Source organism: Chiloscyllium plagiosum, unplaced genomic scaffold, assembly GCF_037043375.1.
Source record: "Chiloscyllium plagiosum isolate Xiang-an unplaced genomic scaffold, Cpla_swu_hap1 HiC_scaffold_12, whole genome shotgun sequence".
NCBI lineage: Eukaryota > Metazoa > Chordata > Chondrichthyes > Orectolobiformes > Hemiscylliidae > Chiloscyllium > Chiloscyllium plagiosum.
The window spans coordinates 77,501,317-77,521,856 of record NW_028270150.1 but is presented as its reverse complement, the minus strand read 5'-3'; the positions used below and the strand labels follow the sequence as shown (position 1 = coordinate 77,521,856).

The 20,540-nt window shown below is 44.6% G+C and overlaps 1 protein-coding gene across 3 annotated transcripts in view; it reads right to left on the bottom strand.

Annotated features, from left to right (window-relative positions):
• Positions 1-20,540, bottom strand: part of frmpd4 (FERM and PDZ domain containing 4) — a 646,818-nt gene that overhangs the window by 124,033 nt on the left and 502,245 nt on the right. For all 3 annotated transcript variants that reach the window (XM_087992956.1, XM_087992958.1, XM_087992957.1), the window contains exons 3-4: positions 15,648-15,808; positions 9,638-9,740 (exon numbers count right to left, since the gene is read on the bottom strand). In XM_087992956.1, coding sequence (XP_087849082.1) covers positions 9,638-9,740; positions 15,648-15,808 — 264 coding nt within the window. The remainder of the gene's footprint in view (positions 1-9,637; positions 9,741-15,647; positions 15,809-20,540) is intronic.

Genomic DNA, 20,540 nt, shown 5'->3' with positions numbered 1-20,540 from the left:
AACATCCACTGGGCTTCCCTGTTCTAACCTACTTGTTACCTCTTCAAAGAATTCTAACAGGTTTGTCAAGCACAATTTCCCCTTACTAAATCCATGCTGACTTGTTTTAATCTGATCCTGCACTTCCAGGAATTTAGAAATCTCATCCTTAATGATGGATTCTAGAATTTTACATACAACCGAGGTTAGGCTAATCGGCCTATAATTTTCCATCTTTCGTCTTGATCCTTTCTTGAACAAGGGGATTACAACAGCAATCATCTGGGACTTTCCCTGACTCCAGTGATTTTTGAAAGATCACAAAAAACACCTCCGCTATTTTCTCAGCCACCTTCCTCAGAACTCTCTGATGTAGCCCATCGGGACCAGGAGATTTATCAATTTTTAGACCTTTTAGCTTTTCTAGCACTTTCTCTTTTGTAATGGCTATCATACTCAACTCTGCCCCGACTCTCCTTAATTGTTGGGATATTATTCATGTCTTCCACTGTGAAGACTGACACAAAGTACTTATTACGTTCTTCAGCTATTTCCTTATCTCCCATCACTAGCCTTCCTGCATCAATTTGGAGTGGCCTAATCTCTTTTGCCTCTCGTTTGTTTATGTATTGAAAGAAACTTTTACTATGATCTCTAATTTTACTGGCTAGCTCACCTTTCATATTTGATCCTCTCCTTCCTTATTTCTCTGTTTGTTATCTTCCGTTTGTTTTTGTAATCTTCCCAATCTTCTAATTTCCCAGTGCTCTTGGCCACTTTATAGGCTCCTTCTTTGTCTTTGATACATTTCCTAACTCCCTTTGTCAGCCATGGCTGTCTAATTCCCTCCCCCCCCCCCCCCCCACCAACTCCAACTCCCCCCCCCACCCTCAGATAACCTTTCTTTTCTTTGGGATGAACCTCTGTACTGTATTCTCAATTACAGCCAGAAACTCTTGCCATTGTTGCTGTACTGTCTTCTCCACTCGGCTCTGTTTCCAGTCAATTTTTGTCAGTTCCTCTGTCATGCCTGTAATTACCTTTATTTAACTGTAACACCATTACATCCAATTTTGCCTTCTCTCTTTCAAACTGCAGACTGAATTCTACCGTATTATGATCGCAGCCTCCTAAGTGTTCCCTTACTTTAAGACCTTTTATAAAGTCTGGCTCATTACACAAAACTAAGTCCAGAATACCCTGCTCCCTTGTGGGCTCCTCACAAGCTATTCCAAAAAACCATCCTGTAAGCATTCCATGAATTCCCTTCCTTCGGATCCACTGGTAACATTATTCACTCAGTCCCCCATGATCACTATGACCTTGCCTTTCTGACATGCCCTATCTATTTCCTGGTACATCTTGTGCCCCTGGTCCTGACCACAGCTGGGAGATCTGTACATAATTCCCATTATGGTTTTTTTTGCCTTTGTGGTTCCTCAACTCCACCCACACATCACCTGACCCTACATCATTCAGTGCCATAGATTTAATTTCATTCTTAACTAACATGGCACGCCCCCGTCCCCCCCGCCCATCTCCCTGTCTTTTTGTAAATCCTTGGATGTTTAACTGATGGTCCTGAACCCCCTGCAACCATGTCTCTGTGATGCCTACCACATCATAATTATTCACGATGATTTGTGCTGTTAATTCATCTACTTTGTTACGAATACTACCAGCATTCAGGTGAAGCGCCTTCATGCTAATTTTCTTATCCTCATGATTTCCAACATCTCTATTAATGTGTCCTCAGTTCCTTTTTGCTTCATTCCTAGTCCGCCTTGAACTTAAACCCTGCACACATGCTAACCTGCTGCTTATTTTTCTCCTTGACTCCATACTCCCTGTTGCTTTCCCTTTCCCTTCCCCCTCAGTCTCTGCATTACTGCCTCTGCTAAGAAACCTGATATTGAACAAACAGCTCTGCCAACCATCTAACCCAAACTTTGGGTCCGCTACTTAGATGACACCTTCTTCATCACTAAATGAAACAAATTAGAGAAAACTTTTAAAACCATAAATAATATCCTCACTGGCATAAAATTCACTAAAGCGGAGGAAAACAACAACAAACTGCCATTCCTAGATGTCACAGGCGAGTGAACAGCCAATGGGAATCTTCAAACCAGTGTCTACAGGAAAACAACACACATGGACCAAATATTGAACTTCAGAAACAATCATCCCAACATCCACAAACAAAACTGCAATTGAATATTATTTCAACGAGCCACCACGCAGTGCAGCACAGAAGAACTATGCAGAGCAGAGGAAAATCACCTGTACAGAGTATTCAAAAAGAATGGGTACACAATGAATACAGTCCGTCGATTTCTCAGCAACAAACCCAAATGAGCAGACAAAGTGCATCCAGAAACCCTAGCCACTCTTCCCTACATCAGACATCTCTGAAATGACTGATAGACTACTCAGACCCCTTGGCATCATGGTAGCCCACAAACCCACCAACACACTAAAACAGCAGCTAATGAATTTGAAAGACCCTATACAGACGACAAGGAAAACTAATGTCATTTAGAAAATACCTTGCAAGAATGTAACAAACACTACATTTGACAAACAGACAGAAAACTAGCCACCAGGATACATGAACATCAACTAGCCACAAAAAGACATGATCCACTCTCACTTGTAACCATACATACAGATGAGGAAGGACACCACTTCAACTGGGGACAACACATCCATCCTAGGACAAGCCAAACAGAGACACGCACAAGAATTCCTAGAAGTATGGCATTCCAACCAGAACTCAACAAACACATTGAATTGGATCCCATTTACCACGCCCTGAGAAAAAGACCAGGAAATGACATCACCATAGGAAATGATGTCACCACAGGAACTTACATCACCAACCCAAGAAAACCCAAACATATACATAGAAAGCGGGCTACACCACCCGTGCTTCATACGGAGGCTCACTGAAGATGTTGCCTCATATGGTGACGAAACGTTTGAAAATGAACCTTCCAGTTCAGCGAGCAAACCTAAATCCAGAAACATTTCCTGTCCCTCAGTTGTAAATTGGTTGTTATTGTTTAAATAAAACCATTTTAGCAAAGTTATTGGGAGACTGGGCTGAAATGGATAATACCTGGAGTCTCTGGATCCAAGTTATGAATCATTATAATGATGCTAATATTAGATATGCCACAGTTCATAGGGTGGCACGATGGCTCAGTGGTTAGCACTGCTGCCTCACAGCACCAGGGTCCCAGGTTCTATTCCAGCCTCGGGTGACTGTCTGTGTGGAGTTTGCACATTCTCCCCGTGTCTGCGTGGGTTTCCTCTGGGTGTTCCGATTTCCTCCCACAGTCAAAAGATATGCAGTCAGGTGAATTGGACATGGTAAATTGCCCATAGTGTCAGGTGCATTAGTCAGAGAAATGGGTCTGGGTGGGTTACTCTTTGGAGGGTCGGTGTGGACTGGTTGGGCCGAAGGGCCTGTTTCCACACTGTAGGGAATCTAATCTCATCAGCTATTCTTGCCTCAGTAAATTGCAAATTCAACATCAATCAATCACGCTCTAAATCCTTAGAAGGCCCTAGTGCAAGAAACAGCCATGGAGTCATACAGCATGAAAACAGACATTGCGGTCCAACCAGTCCATGCCAAACATAATTCCAAACTAAACTAATCCAACCTGCCTGTTCCTGGCCAATATCCCTCCAAACCTTTCCTATTCATGTACTTATCCAAATGTCTTTTAAACATTGTAATTGTACCCACATCCAACACATTCTCAGGAAGTTCATTCCACACGTGAACCACCTTCTGTGTAAAAAGAATTTGCTCCTCATGTCTTTTTTAAATCTCTCTCCTCTCACCTTAAAGATGTGCCCCCTTGTCTTGAAATCCCCCATCCTAAGGAAAAGACAACTACCAGTTTTTCCCAATTTCAAAATCTTATTGTGGATCAGTGCTATTTGATGCAGATGAGGGAGGCTGGTAATGAAAGAACAAGGTATTGTTGTTCATAGGGAATGTAATAGTTCATGAGAGCTGTTTATCAGTATACAATGAGTGCAAATTAGAGAGGACTGTTGTTACTGTGTTAAGTCCATTTTTGTTCTCTAAGCACACGTTGTGCACATATTACTACAGTAGGTTTTCCTGGTAGTGCCTCATGTTGAGTCCAGGAGCTTCACACTGGTTTGCAGCGAGATGTGCAAAATCTTGGCCAGTTTAAATTTTCCCAAATCTCATTAATTGGGAAAGATTCCTTTAGATTAGAAAATAGCTCCTTTATTCAAAGACAAACAAAGGCTGAAAGCAGGAAGCTACAGGCCAGTTAGCTTTCCATCTGTCATAGCAAAAATGTTAGAAGCTGTTATTAAAGAGCTACAACCAGGCACTGAAATAAATTGAAGACAATCAGGCAGAGCCAACATGGTTTTGTCAAAGGGAAAGTTCCTGAAAGAAGTAACTTGTTGATAAAGGGAAACCAGTACTATACTTAGATTTCCAGAAGGCATTTGATCAGGTATCACATCAAAAGTTATTGTGAAAAATACAAGGTTATGGTGTCAATGGTAATTGATTGGTAGAGTCAAAAGATTGATTGGCTTACAGGAAGCAGAGGGTAGGAATAAATGTGTCTTCTCTAGGTTGACAGAATGTCCCAAATGGCATGCCAGATGGGTCAGTGTGCTGGGGTCTCAACTCTTCACAATTTATATAAATGATTTGGATGAAAGGACTGAAGGTATTGTAGCTAGACTTGCTGCTGGAACATAGGTAGGTGTGCTGAAGACATAAGGAACCCACAAAGAGATGTAGGTAGGTTAACTAAGTTGGTAAAGATCTGGCAAATGAATTATAGTGGCAGAAAGAAAATGAAAGAAACATATTATCTAAATGGTGAGAGGTTGCAAAATTCTGAGATGCAGAAAAATCTGGCTGTCCCACTGCACAAATCACGGTAGGTTATAGTATGCAGGTACAGCAAGTAAGCAGGAAAGCTAACAGAATATTGTGTTTTAATGCAAGAATAGGGAGGCTATGCTTCAGTTATACAGGGTATTGACGAGGTGACATCTGGAGTACTAGGGGCAAGTGAGGACAGTAGATGCTGGAGATCAGAGTTGAAGAGTGTGGTGCTGGAAAAGCACAGCAGGTCAGGCAGCGTCCGTGGAGCAGGAGAATCGATGTTTCAGGGATGAGCCCTTTAAGGGCTTATGCCTGAAACGTTGATTCTCCTGCTCCTGGGACGCTGCCTGACCTGCTGTGCTTTTCCAGCACCACACTTTTCAATATCTAGCATACTGGTCAGCATACATGTAGAATGATGTTAATGTGTTGGAAGCAGTTCAGAGAAGGCTTATCAACCTAATAGCAGGAATGAGCTGATTCCCTATGAGGGAAGGCTAGACAGGTGAGGCCTTTGTCCTCTGTCAGAGGTGTCTTAATTGAAACATGTAAGATCCTGAGGGGACTCGAACAGGTGGATGTTGAAAGGATTTGGGAGAATTCCGAGCTAAGGGCTTGCCCACTTAAAACAGAGATTAAACTTTTCTTTCCTCTTAAGAGAGTTGAGAGTCTTTGGCATTCCCCTGCTTGATGCAAGAATGTGGTGTTGAGGTTAAAAATAGATCAATGATCACATTGAATGGTGGTGCAGGCTCGAATGGCAGAATTGCCTACTCTTGCTTCTCGTTTGTATTTACAATTCCCAGCATCACTAACACAATACTGAAGTCCATCATCAGTCAACACAGTCAGTTCCAGTGTTTACAATCTATTTTAAAGAAATGTTCAAGGATTGACTCTCTCAATCCTTTACAAAAACACTCCACTTTTCGTTTAATGTTTCAAATTACCAGTTGAATTTATTTTATTCAGGACAAAAGCAGAAAAATACTTAGTCCTACAATAAGCTAATGAGAAAGTAAGTTGTAGCAGAAGACTTCAACAATTTATGGACTTTGGTCAGAAACATTACCAATGTCAGGAGCCACAGTCGAAGGAAAAGAGGCAAGCCATACAGGACTGGGATAACAAAAACATTCTTCACCCAGAGAGCTGTGAACCTGTGGATTTTCTACCACAGAATGCTGCTGGGGCCTAGTTGTTTGGTATATTCAAGAGGGAGCTGGATGCGGCCCTTGTGGCTGAAGTGATCAAGGGATATGGAGAGAATGTTGGAGTGGGATACTGAGATTGCATGATCATCTTTTTCCTCCGACAGAGAGTTGAGAGTCTTTGGCATTCCCTTGCGTTATGCAAGAATGTAGTGTTGAGGTTAAAAATAGATCAACCATGATCGAATGACAGATTGGTTTACTCCTGCATCAATTTTCTATGTCTCTATGTCAGATCCCTACATATCCTTGGCTCCTCAGTCTACAACGACCCTGAACAAATTAGTGCCGTCTCTATCTAATACCAAACAGGCAGGATCATATAGCCACTCAGCTTGACCATGCAACACCTTCTGAGAACCCCTCCTCCCGCCTGAAACACACACCATCCACCTGGACACCCCGTGCCGGTCTGTTACCCGCCCTCAATCTCTTTATTTCCAACTGCCGCCAAGACATTGACTGCCTCAACATGTCCATCCCACTCACCCTCTCCTACCTCTCACCATTGCAGCATACAGCCTTCCACTCCCTCTGTTCCAAACCCAACCTCACCATTAAACCACCTGACAAGGAGGGGGGGAGCGCAGTGGTGGTTTGGCACACTGACATTTACACCACTGAAGCCAGGTGCCAACTCGCAAACACCTCCTCCTACTGTCCCCTCGCCTACGACCTCACCTTCCATCACCAAACCATCATCGCCAGACAGTACACAACTTCATCACCTCAGGGGATCTTCCACCCACAGCTTCAAATCTCATAGTTCAGAAATCTCGCACCACCCGGTTGTACTTCCTACCCAAGATTCACAAACCTGACCACCCCGGCTGACCCATTGTCTCAACCTGCTCCTGCCCCACCGAACCTTAATACTGTCCTATTCCCCCCCCCCCACCGGGTCCAGGAACTCCCCACGTATGTTCGGGACACCATCCACGCTCTCCACCTCTCCAAGACTTTTGTTTCACTGGCCCCAATGCCTCATCTACACCATGGACATCCATTCCCTATACACCTCCATTTGCCATCACCAAGTCCTCTCCTGATGTCCCCGCAAGTGCCCCTCCACTGACACTCGCATTCGTTTGACTGAACTTGACCTCACCCTCAATAATTCCTCCTTTGAATCTTCCCACTTCCTCCAGATGACAGGGGTAGCCATGGGCACCCACAAGGACCCCAGCTATGCCTGTCTCTTTGATAGTTATGTGGAACAGTCCATCTTCTACAGTTACACAGACACCACTCCCCATCTCTTCCTTCGCTACATTGATGACTGCATCGGCGCCACTGCATGCTCCTGCAAGGAGGTTGGATAGTTCATCAACTTCACAATACATTCCACCCCAACTTTAAGTTCACCTGGACCATCTCAGACACCTCCCTGCCCTTCCTGGACATCTCCATCTTCATGACCGACTCAACACTGACATCTTCTACAAACCCATTGACTCCCACAGCTACATGGATTTCACCTCCTCCCTCCCTACATCCTGTAAAAATGCTATCCCTTATTCCCAATTCCTCCGCCTCTGCCGCATCTACTCCCAGGAGAAACAGTTCCACCATAGAACACACCAGATGACCTCCTTCATTAAAGACCGCAATTTCTCCTCCCATGTGGTTGATGATGCTCTCCAGTGCATTTAATCCACTTCCCGCACTTCTGCCCTCGAACCCCACCCCTCCAACTGCAACAAGAACAGAACCTCCTGGTCCTCACCTTCCACCCCACCAACCTCCGTATACATCGCATCATCCTTCGCTATTTCCACCATCTACAAACGGACCCCACCGCAAAAAATATATTTCCCGTGCCACCGCTATCCACTTTCTGTAAAGACCATTCCATCTGCGACTCCCTCGTCAGGTCCACGCATCCCCCCACCCCCACCACAACCCACCCTCCCCTCCCGGCACCTTCCCCTGCCACTGCAGGAATTGCAAAACCTGTGCCCACACCTCCCCCCTCACCCCCATCCATGGCCGCAAAGGACCCTTCCACATCCATCAAAGTTTCACCTGCATTTCCACACATGTCATATACTGTATCCATTGCTCCCAACGTGGTCTCCTCTACATTGCGGAGACATGATGCCTACTCGCAAAACGCTTCAGAGGACATCTTCGGGACACCTGCACCAACCAACCCACCCCCCCATGGCTAAACACTTCAACTCCGCACCCCCCCCCTCCCCCCCACTCTGCCGAGGACATGCAGGCCCTGGGCCTATTCCATCGCTGCTCCCTTACCACCTGATGCCTGGAGGAAGAACATTTCTGAAGTGGCTGGGATTGGAATTTCTGGTGAGAAATGCAGATCTCAGGACTAACATAAGGCAAAAATGAGACGAGTGGCAATCAGAATATGAGTGTTCCCAGCTATGGCCTCCTCTGAATTAATGGGGAGGATATCTGTTCTTCGAGTGTTCCCTGATTCTGGTTTCCTGTACAAGAGGAAACAGAAGGTGACCAGAAGGTGTTTCTGCTTGTTGTATTCCTATAAAACACAGTGGGGCAGCACGGTGGTTCGGTGGTTAGCATTGCTGCCTCATAGCAGCAGGGGCCCGGGTTCGATTCCAGCCTCGGGAAACTGTCTGTGTGGAGTTTGCATATTCTCCCGGTGTCTGCGTTGGTTTCCTCCCACAATCGAAAGACGTACAGGTCAGGTGAATTGGCCATGCTAAATTGCCCATAATGTTAGGGGTGCATTAGTTAGGGGTAAATATAGGGTAGGGGAATGTGTCTGGGTGGGTTACTCTTCGGAGGGTCGGTGTGGACTTGTTGGGCTGAAGGGCCTGTTTCCATACTGTAGGGAATCTAATCTCATCTTAAAAAAAATTCTCTGGGAACTGATTTTTTTTGATGATCAGACTCCTGCTTTTTCAAGAAATAAATAATTTCACTTAATTGTCATCTGGCTCCTAGCTGCCATGACAAAGAAATATAGGAGGTAAGAAAATGACACAGATTAAAGGTTCCTTTACTGCTCTAGTAAAGTGCAGCTGCCTGAAATCTTTTGCAATCTTCCTAGATTTACACTTAGTGTAAATGATGATTTCTGCAGTACGATGGCTGTGTGACTGGTGGCTAATGCTGGATGAGCAGAATAAAGACTCTTGTCACATGGTATTCTCCTGTGTTTAAGGAGGCGTGGATCCCATTATCAGTAGATAATATGCACTTAGTACTCGGCTAGGGCCTAGTATTGTAAAGACTGACTTTTCACGTAAAAGAAAATTGCCAGTATGACAACCTCTTATAGCTTTGCAAAAAATAATAACAGCGACAATGAATCTTATTTGATCAGGTATTATTTTCAAACACAAACAGTTGGAAATTATTTAATTTATGATTATTCAATTTGTCATTGAAAAAATAAAATTAATGCTCCTTATTCTTTCCATGACTTGGTAAAGCTATTTATCTTTTCCACTGTCAACAGTTAAATGTCTCAGTCACGCACAGCTATGCAGTCCCATTAAATCATTTCTTGGCTTTCATTGGGATAATGATGAGTGGACATAGGTGAACGAATAGCCATTACCTTACAAGGTCAATGACTCTCTCTCTGGGAGCTGTGCTGACGGGCTCATCATTAATCTTTATTATCTGGTCTCCTGGTATCAGCTTCCCTTCAGAGGGCCCACCTAAAAAAAAATGACATTGCATTAATCTGATGCATACTCCATAACACATTATGCATTTATTTTGCAAGTTTTGAGAAGATTTGTAGCTCAGGTTGAGGTTCTGGATGTAGGTTTGCTCGCTGAGCTGGAAGGTTCGTTTTCAGACATTTCATCACCAGACTAGGTAACATCATCAGTGTGTCTCCGGGTGAAGCACGGATGGCATGGCCCGCTTTCTATTTATGTATTTCGATTTTCTTGGGTTGGTTACGCCACTTCCTGTGGTGATGTCATTTCCTGTTCTTTTTCTCAGGGAGTGGTAAATGGGATCCAAGTCAATGTGTTTGTTGATACAGTCCTGGTTAGAATACCTTGCTTCTAGGAATACTCATGAGTGTCTCTGTTTGACTTGTCCTAGGATGGATATGTTGTCCCAGTTGAAGTGATGTCCTTCATCATCTGTATGTAAGGATACTAGTGAAAGTGGGTCATGTCTTTTTGTGGCTAGTTGATGTTCGTGTATCCTGGGTGGCTAGTTTTCTGTCTGTTTGTCCAATGTAGTGTTTGTTACAGTTCTTGCATGGTATTTTGTAAATGACATTAGTTTTGCTTGTTGTCTGTATTGGATCTTTCAAATTTGTTAGCTGCTGTTTTAGTGTGTTGGTGGGTTTGTGGGTTACCATGATGCCAAGGGGGCCTGAGTAGTCTGGCAGTCAGTTCCGAGATGTCTTTGATGTAGGTGAGAGTGGCTAGGGTTTCTGGATGCGTTTTGTCTGCTTGTTTGGGTTTGTTGCTGAGAAATCAGCAGACTGTGTTCATTGTATTCAAAAAGAACAGATACCCAATGAACACAGTCCGCCGGTTTCTCAGCATTCGAATCAGGTCCCCAGAACACAATCTGGGTTAACAATCCAATGACAATACAATGAGGCCATCACCTCCCTTAGTTCTGCTGTTTGTTAAAGGAGCAGAGATGGCAGTTGGAGGAGTGGTATGCTCCTTTCGTCAGATGTGGGAGATCAGGGAGCAGCAAAGTGTCCCTGGCAACTATGTCTGCAGGAAATGTGTTTGGCTGCGGCTCTGTTCGGACCAAATCAATTGGTTGGAGCAGCAATTGGACAAATTGAGGAGCATACAGGAGGCAGAGTGCAATAGCTCGTAGCTTCAAGGAGGTGGCTACATTGCAGGCACAGTCAAGTAGGAGGTTGACCACCAGAACAGACTTAAAAATCACACAACACCAGGTTATAGTCTAACAGGTTGGACTATAATCTGGCGTTGTGTGATTTTTTAACTTTGTACACCCCCGTCCAACACTGGCATCTCCAAATCATGACCAGAACAGACAGTCAGGTAGTCTCCTATGGCTATCCCACTCTCGAACAATTATACTGTTTTGGATATTGTTGGGATGTTTTGCCCCTCAGGGGAAAACAGCAGCAGCAGCCTGGTCATGTCTGGCACTGCTAAAAAGCAGGGTATGGCATAGCCCAAGCAGTTGTGATAGGGGACTCTCTGGTCAGGGGAACATACAGGCGTTTCTGTGGCTGCAAGGATGGGGTGTTGCCTCCCTGGCTCCAGGGTCAAAGACATCTCGGAGTGGTTGCTGCAAATGGTCAAAGGGGAGCATGAGCAATCAGAAGTCGTTGCACATAGTGGGACCGATGACACATGGAGAAAAAGAAATAAGGTCCTGCATACTCAATACAGGGCATTAGGGAGGAGGTTAAAAAGCAGAAGTTCAAGACAGTAATCTCTGAATTACTCCCAGTGCCACATGCTAGTGAGAGTAGGAATAGGTGGGTAGGGCAGATGACTGCATAGATGAGGAGCTGCTGCAGGGGGCAGGGATGCAGAGATTTGGATTGTTTGGATCTCTTCTGGGGCAGAAGTGACCTGTACAAGAGAGAAGGGTTACACCTGAACTGGAGAGAGGCCAATATCCGAGCGGGAAACTTGCTAGAGGTGCTTGGGAGGCTTTAAATTAGTCTGGCAAGGGGCTGGGGTCTGAAGCAGTAGTGGGACAATTGAGAAAGTTGAGGCTGGTACAGAAGTTAAAGAGAACAAGATAAATAGACAAAGCAGACAAGAGTGGCAGGGAACAAGGGAAGTCTGATAAATTAATTTGCATTTATTTTATTGTCAGAGGCCTGGCAGGTAAGGCAGATAAGCTTAGGGCATGGATTAGTATATCAAAGCTATTACGGAAACATGGCTAAGGGAGGGTCAGGTCTGGCAGTTCAATGTTACGGAGTACAGATGCTACAGCAAGGATAGAAGGGAAGGCAAGTGAGGAGTGGAAGTGGTGTTTTTAATGAGGGAAACATTACAGCAGTACTTAGTGGCATAGTGGCTCAGTGGCTAGCACTGCTGCCTCACAGTGCCTGGGACCTGGTTTCGATTCCCACCTTGGGTGACTGTCCATGTGGAATTTGCACATTCTCCCCATGTTTGTGTGGATTTCCTCTGGGTGCTCTGATTTCCTCCCACAGTCCAAAGATGTTCAGGTTAGGTGGATTGGCCAAGCGAAATTGCCCAGAGTGTCCGGGATTGGACAGGCTAGGTGGATTAGCCATAGGAAATGGAGGGATAGGGGGATGCAGGTCTGGTGGGTCACTCTTCAATGGATAGGTGTGGACTCGATGGACTGAAGGGCCTATTTCCATACTGCAGATTTCTATGAGTATTTAGGATATTCCTGAAGAATTGTCCAGTGAAGTTATATGGGTAGAACTGAGAAGTAGGAAGAGGGTGATCACGTTGATGGGAGTGGACTATAGATCCCCAATAGTCAGCAGGAAATTGAGAAGCAAATATGTAAGGAGATCTCAGACATCTGTAAGAAAAATAGGGTTGAAATGGCAGGGTATCTTAACCCTCTAAAGACTGCCAGAGTGTTAAGGGCTTGGATAAGGAGGAATTTGTGTGTGTGTTCAAGAAAATTTTCCCAATCAATATGTGAATGGCTTGACTAGAGAAGGGGCAAAACGACCTCCTCTTAGGAAATAAGGCAGGGGAAGTGACTGATGTGACTCGGGAGAGTACTTTGGGAATAGTGACTATAATTCTATTAGTTCTAAAATAGTTATAGAAAAAGTTAGGGCAGGTCCACAAGTTAAAATCCTAAACTGGGGAAAGGCCAATTTTGATGGTATCAGACAGGAGCTTTCAAAAGTTGATTGGGTAGGCTTTCAAAAGTGAGATATTGAGAGTTCAGAGTCAGCATGTTCCTGTTAGTGTAAAGGGCAAGGATGAGAAGAAATACTGAGGTTCCGGTAAGAAAAAGGAAACCTATTCCTGATGAAGGGCTAATGCCCAAAACGTTGATTCTCCTGCTCTTCGGATGCTGCCTGACCTGCTGTACTTTTCCAGCACCACACTCTTGACTCTGATCTCCAGAATCTGCAGTCCTCACTTTTCTCCAAAAGGAAACATGTGTCAGCTGAGGCTGAGGAGTACACTGAAGAGGGAAATCAGAAGGGTGAAAGGGGACATGAGCTAGCTTTGGCAGATCAGGGAAAGAAGAATCCAGAGACATTCTGCAAATATATTAAGGGCAAAAGAGTAAATAGGGGAGAAGACGGCCTCTTAAGGATCAATGAGGCTGTCTATATGTGGAACCACAGTCAGTGGGTTAGGTCCTAATGAATGTCTCTCATCAGTATTCAACATGGAGAATGACATGAAAGTTTGGGAACTCAGAGATATAAACAGCAAAGTCTTGACGAGAGTCCATATTATAGAAGGGAAGGTGTCAGAGATCTTAAAACAAAATTAAGATGGATAATTTCCCCAGACTACTCAAGGGTATCCCAGGACATTGCTGGTGGTTAGGGAAGGAATTGTGGGGCCCCCAGCAGAGATACTTGTATCATCCACAGCCACAGGTGAGGTTCCGGAATGCTGAAGCATGGCTAATGTGCTAGTATTTTAGAAATTCTGCAAGGGAAAAGCCAGGGAACTACAGGCTGTTGAGGTTATTGTCAGCGGTGGGTAAGTTGTTGGAGGGAGAGACAGGATCTGCATGCCTGTGGAAAGGCAAGAACTGATTAGGGATAGTCAGCATGGCTCTGTGTGTGGGAAATTGTGTCTCACAAATTTGATTGATTTTTTTGCAGAGATGACCATGCAGAGAGATGAAGGCAGACTGGTGGACGTTGTCTATATGAACTTTAGCAAAGCATTCAACAAAGTAGGCTCAGTGGTAAGGTTAGATTACATGGGACGCAGAGGGGAAGGTCGAGGTTTGTTATTTGAGACTGGAGGCCTGTGACCAGTGGGAGTGTTGCAATAATTGATGCTGGATCTGCTGCTGTTTGTCATTTATATAAATAAGAATATAGGAGGCATGGTTAATAAGTTTGTGGATGACATCTAAATTGGTGGTATAGTGGACAGAGAAGAAGGTTATCTAAGAGTATAAAGGGATCATGATCAACTGGACCAGTGGGTCAAGGAATTGCAGATGCAGTTTAATTCAGATAAATGTGAAGTGTTACCTTTTGGTAAGACAAACCAGGCCAGGACTTAATGGTAGGGCCCTGGGGAGTGGTTTGGCACATTTGTCTTCATTGATCAGAGTACTGAGTACAGGAGTTGGGATGTCATGTTACTGCTGTACAAGACATTGGTGAGGTCACATTTGGAGTACTGTGTACAATTCTGGTCACCCTGCAATGGGAAAGATGGTATTAAATTGGAAAGAGTGCAAAAAGGATTTACAAGGATGTTACTGAGACTGGACAGGCTGGAACCATTTTTCCCCGGGAGCAGAGGAGGCTAAGGGGTGACCTTATAAGATCATGAGGGGCATAGATAAGTCGAATAGTCAAGATCTTTTCCCAAGGGTGGGAAGTTCAAAACTAAAGAGCACAGGTTTAAAGATGAGAGGGAGAAGATTTAAAAGGGACCTGAGGAGCAACATTTTCTCACAGAATGCTGCGAGCTGCCAGAGGAAGTGGTAGAGGTGGCTACAATTACTGTATTTATAAAACATTTGCATAGGTACGTGGATAGGAAAGGTTTAGAGGGATATTGGCTAAACACAGTAATCTAGTTTAATTTAGGAAACCTTGTCAGCATGGATGAGTTGGATTGCAGGTCTGTTTCTGTGCTATATGACTTTAAGAGATTTTACTCAGTCATCACGATGAGATTCAACAAACACTTGAAAATGCAATAATCTGCAATGACTTCCCTCTTCTAAAGCAAGTCCCAAGATACTCGTCCTTCAGTGGTTCAGTCTTCAGAAACTGCCACAGGTGAAGGCATTGCTTGGACATCATCCTGACCCTTGTAAATCCTTCTGGTATAATAATGTGAGTTAGGAACATCAGGAGTTTGATTTCAGGTCTCAAATGAAGTTGGACTATTTGTCCAGGCAATAAAACTACATCATTCAAGTTGATTTCAGCTTTAAGGGATACATTACAAATAGTAAAACGGGATCATTTCAATAAAACATGATTAATACCTACCATAACTCTCTCTGCTGAAGAGTGCTAGTTACTAAACCAGAAACTGGAAGGACTAAGAGAACAAGTGAAGGAATCAAGACAATTGATTTGATTTCATCCTTAGTTAGATACAAAAACACTGCAGATGCTGGAATCCAAAGTAGACAGGCAGGAGGCTGGAAGAACACAGCAAGCCAGGCAGCATCAGGAGGTGGAGAAATTGACATTTTGGATGGAACCCTTCTTCAGGACTGGGGCTGGGTGTGGGGAGAACTGCAGATAAAGGGGGTGACAGGGGCACGGTGGTGAAGTGGGGATAGGTGGAGACAGGTAGAGGGTACAACCTGGTTGGTCATCAGGAGGAATGAATCCGATTAGTGGCAGGGAGCAGTGGCAGGGACGGGGAGGGGATGGAGAGGGAGGTTATTTGAAATTAGAGAACTCAGTGTTGAGGCTGGAGAGTCATCCTTACCTGGTGTAACAGAACGCACCACAACAGGCTTCTCACTGCCTGCGACAAAGCCAAACCCTAGCACTGGATCTCGTTTCATCTCTATCTTGCGAGAAGCTGGCTGGATGACTTGACTTCCCTCAAGTCGAGGGTCTTCGAAGCTTGTTGACTGGGTCACATGGCTATAAGTGGGGAAAGACAAAACCTCCTTTAGGATTATTATTCGTTTTTAAAATATTGGATGCTTGGTTTTGTGACATTGATACAATGACCACACAATGCAAAATTAATGCTATTAGACAATAATCAAATACCTTTTTGTATAACAAGGGAAGCAGTCTACAATCCAACTGAAAACTACTAAAGCAGAATCACACAAATTGTTTTGGGCCTAAAGAAACTGGGGTTCCTCTGTTTCCTAGAGAGTTTATATTCGGTCTTTTTGCAGTAAAGCTGGGTCTTCCGAGTCTACTGACCTGCTCAACAGAGAGTACTAGGGAGTTCTGATCAAAACATTGCAACTCTCGAATTTAGATAAAGGAGTTAGATGGGGACAAGAAAGAAAATATTTCAAATGAGAGCACTGTACCAGCGTACTTGGACAATGGAATCTCAGCCTTTATATTTGCTCACATATCTTTTTACTTTTAACAGAAGCAAATTGAATTCAACAACAAAGGTATTTTAAGGTAAGAATGCACTCCATTAGCTGAGAAAGGAAATCATCAACATGCAGTAGACGTTTTCCTTTAGAAATTGTAATTTTTGACATCAATCAATGCAGTTAAATCAGTACACATACAATGGATACATCAAATATATATTTGCAATAAATGCATATATTTTGCTACTTTTCTAAGATTTGTTCCAAAACAGTATCTTAGACAAGAATTATTCCTATTCCTGGAACATGTTGCACACTGGAATTAAACAATTTAATATCTTTAGTTTGAAAAAACATTTTAAGCACCAGATTTGAGTACTTATCCTATTGACACTGGAAAAGGCACATGTGGTCAGACAGTATCAGAGGAGCCAGAGAGTCAACGCTTTGGGCTGGGTGGGGGGAAGAGGGGGGTCGGGCTAGGGGAAAGGTCGGCAGGAGGTGATAGCGATAGGTCGGTGGTAAGTGCGGAGCGGATGGGTGGGAAGAAAAGTGGACAGATAGGACAGGTTGACAGTGGTACTGAGTTGGAGAGGAGATGTGGAAAATGTTGAATTCAGTGTTCATGCTGTGTGGTTGTAGACTCCAAAGGCGGTAGATGAGGTTCCTCCTCCAATTTGCGGGTGGCCTTGTGTTGAAGGTGGAGGAGGCCCAGAATGGATATGCCCACAGGGGAGTGGGAGGGGGAGTTGAAGTGGAGGGCCACAGAAAGCTGGGGTTGGTTGGTGCGTATGGACCAGAGATATTCCCTGAACTAGTCCACAAGTTTGCCCTCGGTCTCTCTGATGTAGAGGGAGACCACATTGAGAGTACCGGGTACATTAAGTGAGGTTGGAGGATGTACAAATAATTCTCTGCCAGATTTGAAATTATCCTTTGGGGCCTTGGATGGAGGTAAGGGGGGAGATGTAGGTGTAGGCTTTGCACCTCTTACAGCAGCAGGGGAAGGTGCCAGGTGTGGAGAGGGGGTCAGTGGGAAGTGTGGACGTGATGAGGGAGTCGCAGAAGGAACGGTCTCTACAGAATACAGAGAGGGTTGGGGAGGAAAATATATGTTTGGTGGTGATGTCTGACTGTAGGTGGTGAAAGTGGCAGAGGATGATGTGTTGGATTTGGAGATTAATGGGGTTGAGTGTGAGGACCAGAGGACTCTATTCTTGTTGGGGTTTGGCTGGGTGGGGTTTGAGGGCAGAAGTATGGGAAATGGAGGAGCTGCGATTGAGAGCACTGGTGACCACAGGGGAGGGAAAATTATGGTCCTGAAAGTAGGTAGACATCTGGGATGTCCTGGATTAGATTTGCTCATCCTGAGAACAGATACAGTGGAGGCAGAGGAATTGGGAGTAAGGAATAGCGTTTTTACAGCTGGGGACTGGGAGGAGATGTAGTCCAGGTAGCTGTGGAAGCCAGGGGATTTGTAGTTTTGTGAATTAACTGTTTATTCTCCAAACTCCCACCTTACATCCTAACCTCACAATCACCTACACCACCTCTGACATCTCCCTCCCCTTCCTGGATCTCTCCGTCTCTGGCAACCAACTTAACAGTGACATCTATTACAGACCCATCGATTCCCACAGCTACTTGGACTACCTCTCTTCCCATCCCACTCCTGTAAAAACATGATCCCTTACTCCCAGTTCCTCCGCCTCTGCTGTATCTGCTCTCAAGATGAGCAATTTTACTCTAGGAGATCCCAGATATCTACCTCAAGGACTGTAATTTTCCCTCCCCAGTGATCGACAGTGCCCTGAATCGTGCCTCCTCCATTTCCCACACTTCTGTCCTCAAACCCCACCGCCCCAACCCCAACAAGGATAGAATCTCTCCCCCAGCCCCTGGTCGTCACATTCCACCCCATCAATCTTCAAATCCAATGCATCATCCTGCACTCCCTTCAGTCAGAGGTACCAGACATACATTTCCATCCCCAACCCATCTGTATTCCGTAGGCACTCCGCAACTCCCTTGTTATGTCCGCACTCCCCACTGACCACCTCTCCACTCCTGGCACCTTCCCCTGCCACTGAAGGAGGTGCAAAACCTGTGCCCACACCTTCCCCCCTCACCTCTGTCCAAGGCCCCCAAATTTCAAATCTGGCAGAGATTTACTTGTACATCTCCATCTATTGTATCCAGTGCTCTCGATTGGAGAGGCCTAGTGCAAACTTGTAGAATGGTTCAGGGAACATCTCTGGTCTGTACGCACCAACCAACCCCAACTTCCTGTGGCCCTCCACTTCAACTCCCCTCCCACTTCCCTGTGGAAATATCCATTCTGGGCCTCCTCGAACACAAGGCCAGCCACAAAATGGAGAAGGAACACCTCATCTTCCACCTTGGGAGCCTACAACCACACAACATGAACATCAAATTCACCAATTTCCAAATCTCCCCTCCCTCTACGCAATCACAGATCCACCTTCTTGACCTGAACTACCTGTCCAACTTCCTTCCACCTATCCTCTCTGTCTTTCCCACCGATCACTATTACCTCCTACTTTTGTCCACCTATCCCCTAGCCACTCCCTATCCCTCCCACCCTCCCCCACATCCCCCCCCCCCCACCAATTTATCTCTCAGTCCCCTTCCCTCTCCCCAGTGCTGAAGAAGGGTCCTGCCCGAAATGTCAGCTCTCTTGTTCCTTGGATGCTGCCTGCCTTGCTGTGCCTTTTCCAGCGTCATGTTTTTTCAACTCTGATTTCTCCAGCGTCTGCAGTCCCCCTTGTCGCCTCCTTATTCTGTTGCCTTATATTCAAAGAGCTCCATCGGGTATCAAAAGCACTTATCTGTTTTGGACATTTAATCCTCATACAAGACATTTGGCCAAATAAGGACTCATTTAGAAGCTTTGGAATAGTCAATTCATTTCTAGTTTGGTGTTAGTTAATTACAAAGTATACAACCATGAAACATGCATCTAATTAATATCTCATAGGAGGGAACACAGTCTCTTAACTAGTGTTAATTCCAATTATCGGTCCTAAACTGAAGTTAATCTATTTTCTTACAACAGTGTCATAAATTATCTCTTGTTGTTCAAGTACCTCCCTTTCCTGCTGAAGATGTATTTATTAGTGATTAATTCTTGATACTGATACACCCCTAAAACTTAAGGAAATTAAGCTGGTCAACATAAACAATTCAGGAGAGAAAGAATTGCTTCAGATCTAGATGCCAAATCACAAGCAAAACACACACACACACCACACACACACACACACACACACACACACACACACACACACACACACACACACACACACACACACACACACACACACACACACACTCACCATTCGCACACACTCTCGCGCGCGCACACACATACAAACTCTCTCTCTCCCCCTCCAACTCGGTGTGGAATTATTTCATTCAAGGTTCTTTTCTGTCAAAAAAACCTGATCTCAGCTTAAAACATTTACAGATTCAAGGTGGGACCTCACACCTAAAGTGAACTGTCTAACCTGAGCTGTCACCTCTTGTACATTGATAAAATCTTCACTTATCTCGGGCTTGAAAAGAATCTGGATTTTGCATTTTAATCAGCAGTCTACCTCCTAATTGATTAAAGGATTCAACAAGGGCAGCTAGTTTGAAAGTTGTTAACTTTTTGCTTATAAAGGGCCAGCATGGTGGCTCAGTGCTGCCTCACAGCACCAGGTCCCCGGGTTCAATTCCAACCTCGAGCAACTGTCTGTGTGGAGTTTGCACGTTGTCGCTGTGTCTGCGTGGGTTTCCTCCCACAATCCAATGATGTGCATGTTAGGTGAATTGGCCATGCTAAATTGTCCGATATGTTCAAGTGCATTAGTCAGGGGTAAATGTGGGATGGTGGGATTGGGGAGTGGGTCTGGGTGGGTTGCTCTTCTGAGGGTCGATGTGGACTTGTTGGGCCAAAGGCCCTGTTTCTACACTGTAGGGATTCTAATTCTAAAACAAATACTGTGTTTTATACCTCCCAATCATACCACGCCTGAGGAAGGAGCTGAGCTCCGAAAGCTTACAATTTCTAACTGGGTGTCTTTTGAGTTTTGACCTTGCCCACCTCAGTTCAACTCCAGCTTCTCCACATCAAAACAATGTAAAACACAGCGTTATTCTGTGGGACTATTCTCAGACCAAGTTGTCGACAGTCAAAATGCTAAAGAAAATCCTGATATTATTGAAGTTTTAAAAGCACTGACAACTATTTTACAATAAGCACTAATCGTATTATGGAGAAAGCAAGACCAATTAAAGAATACAAC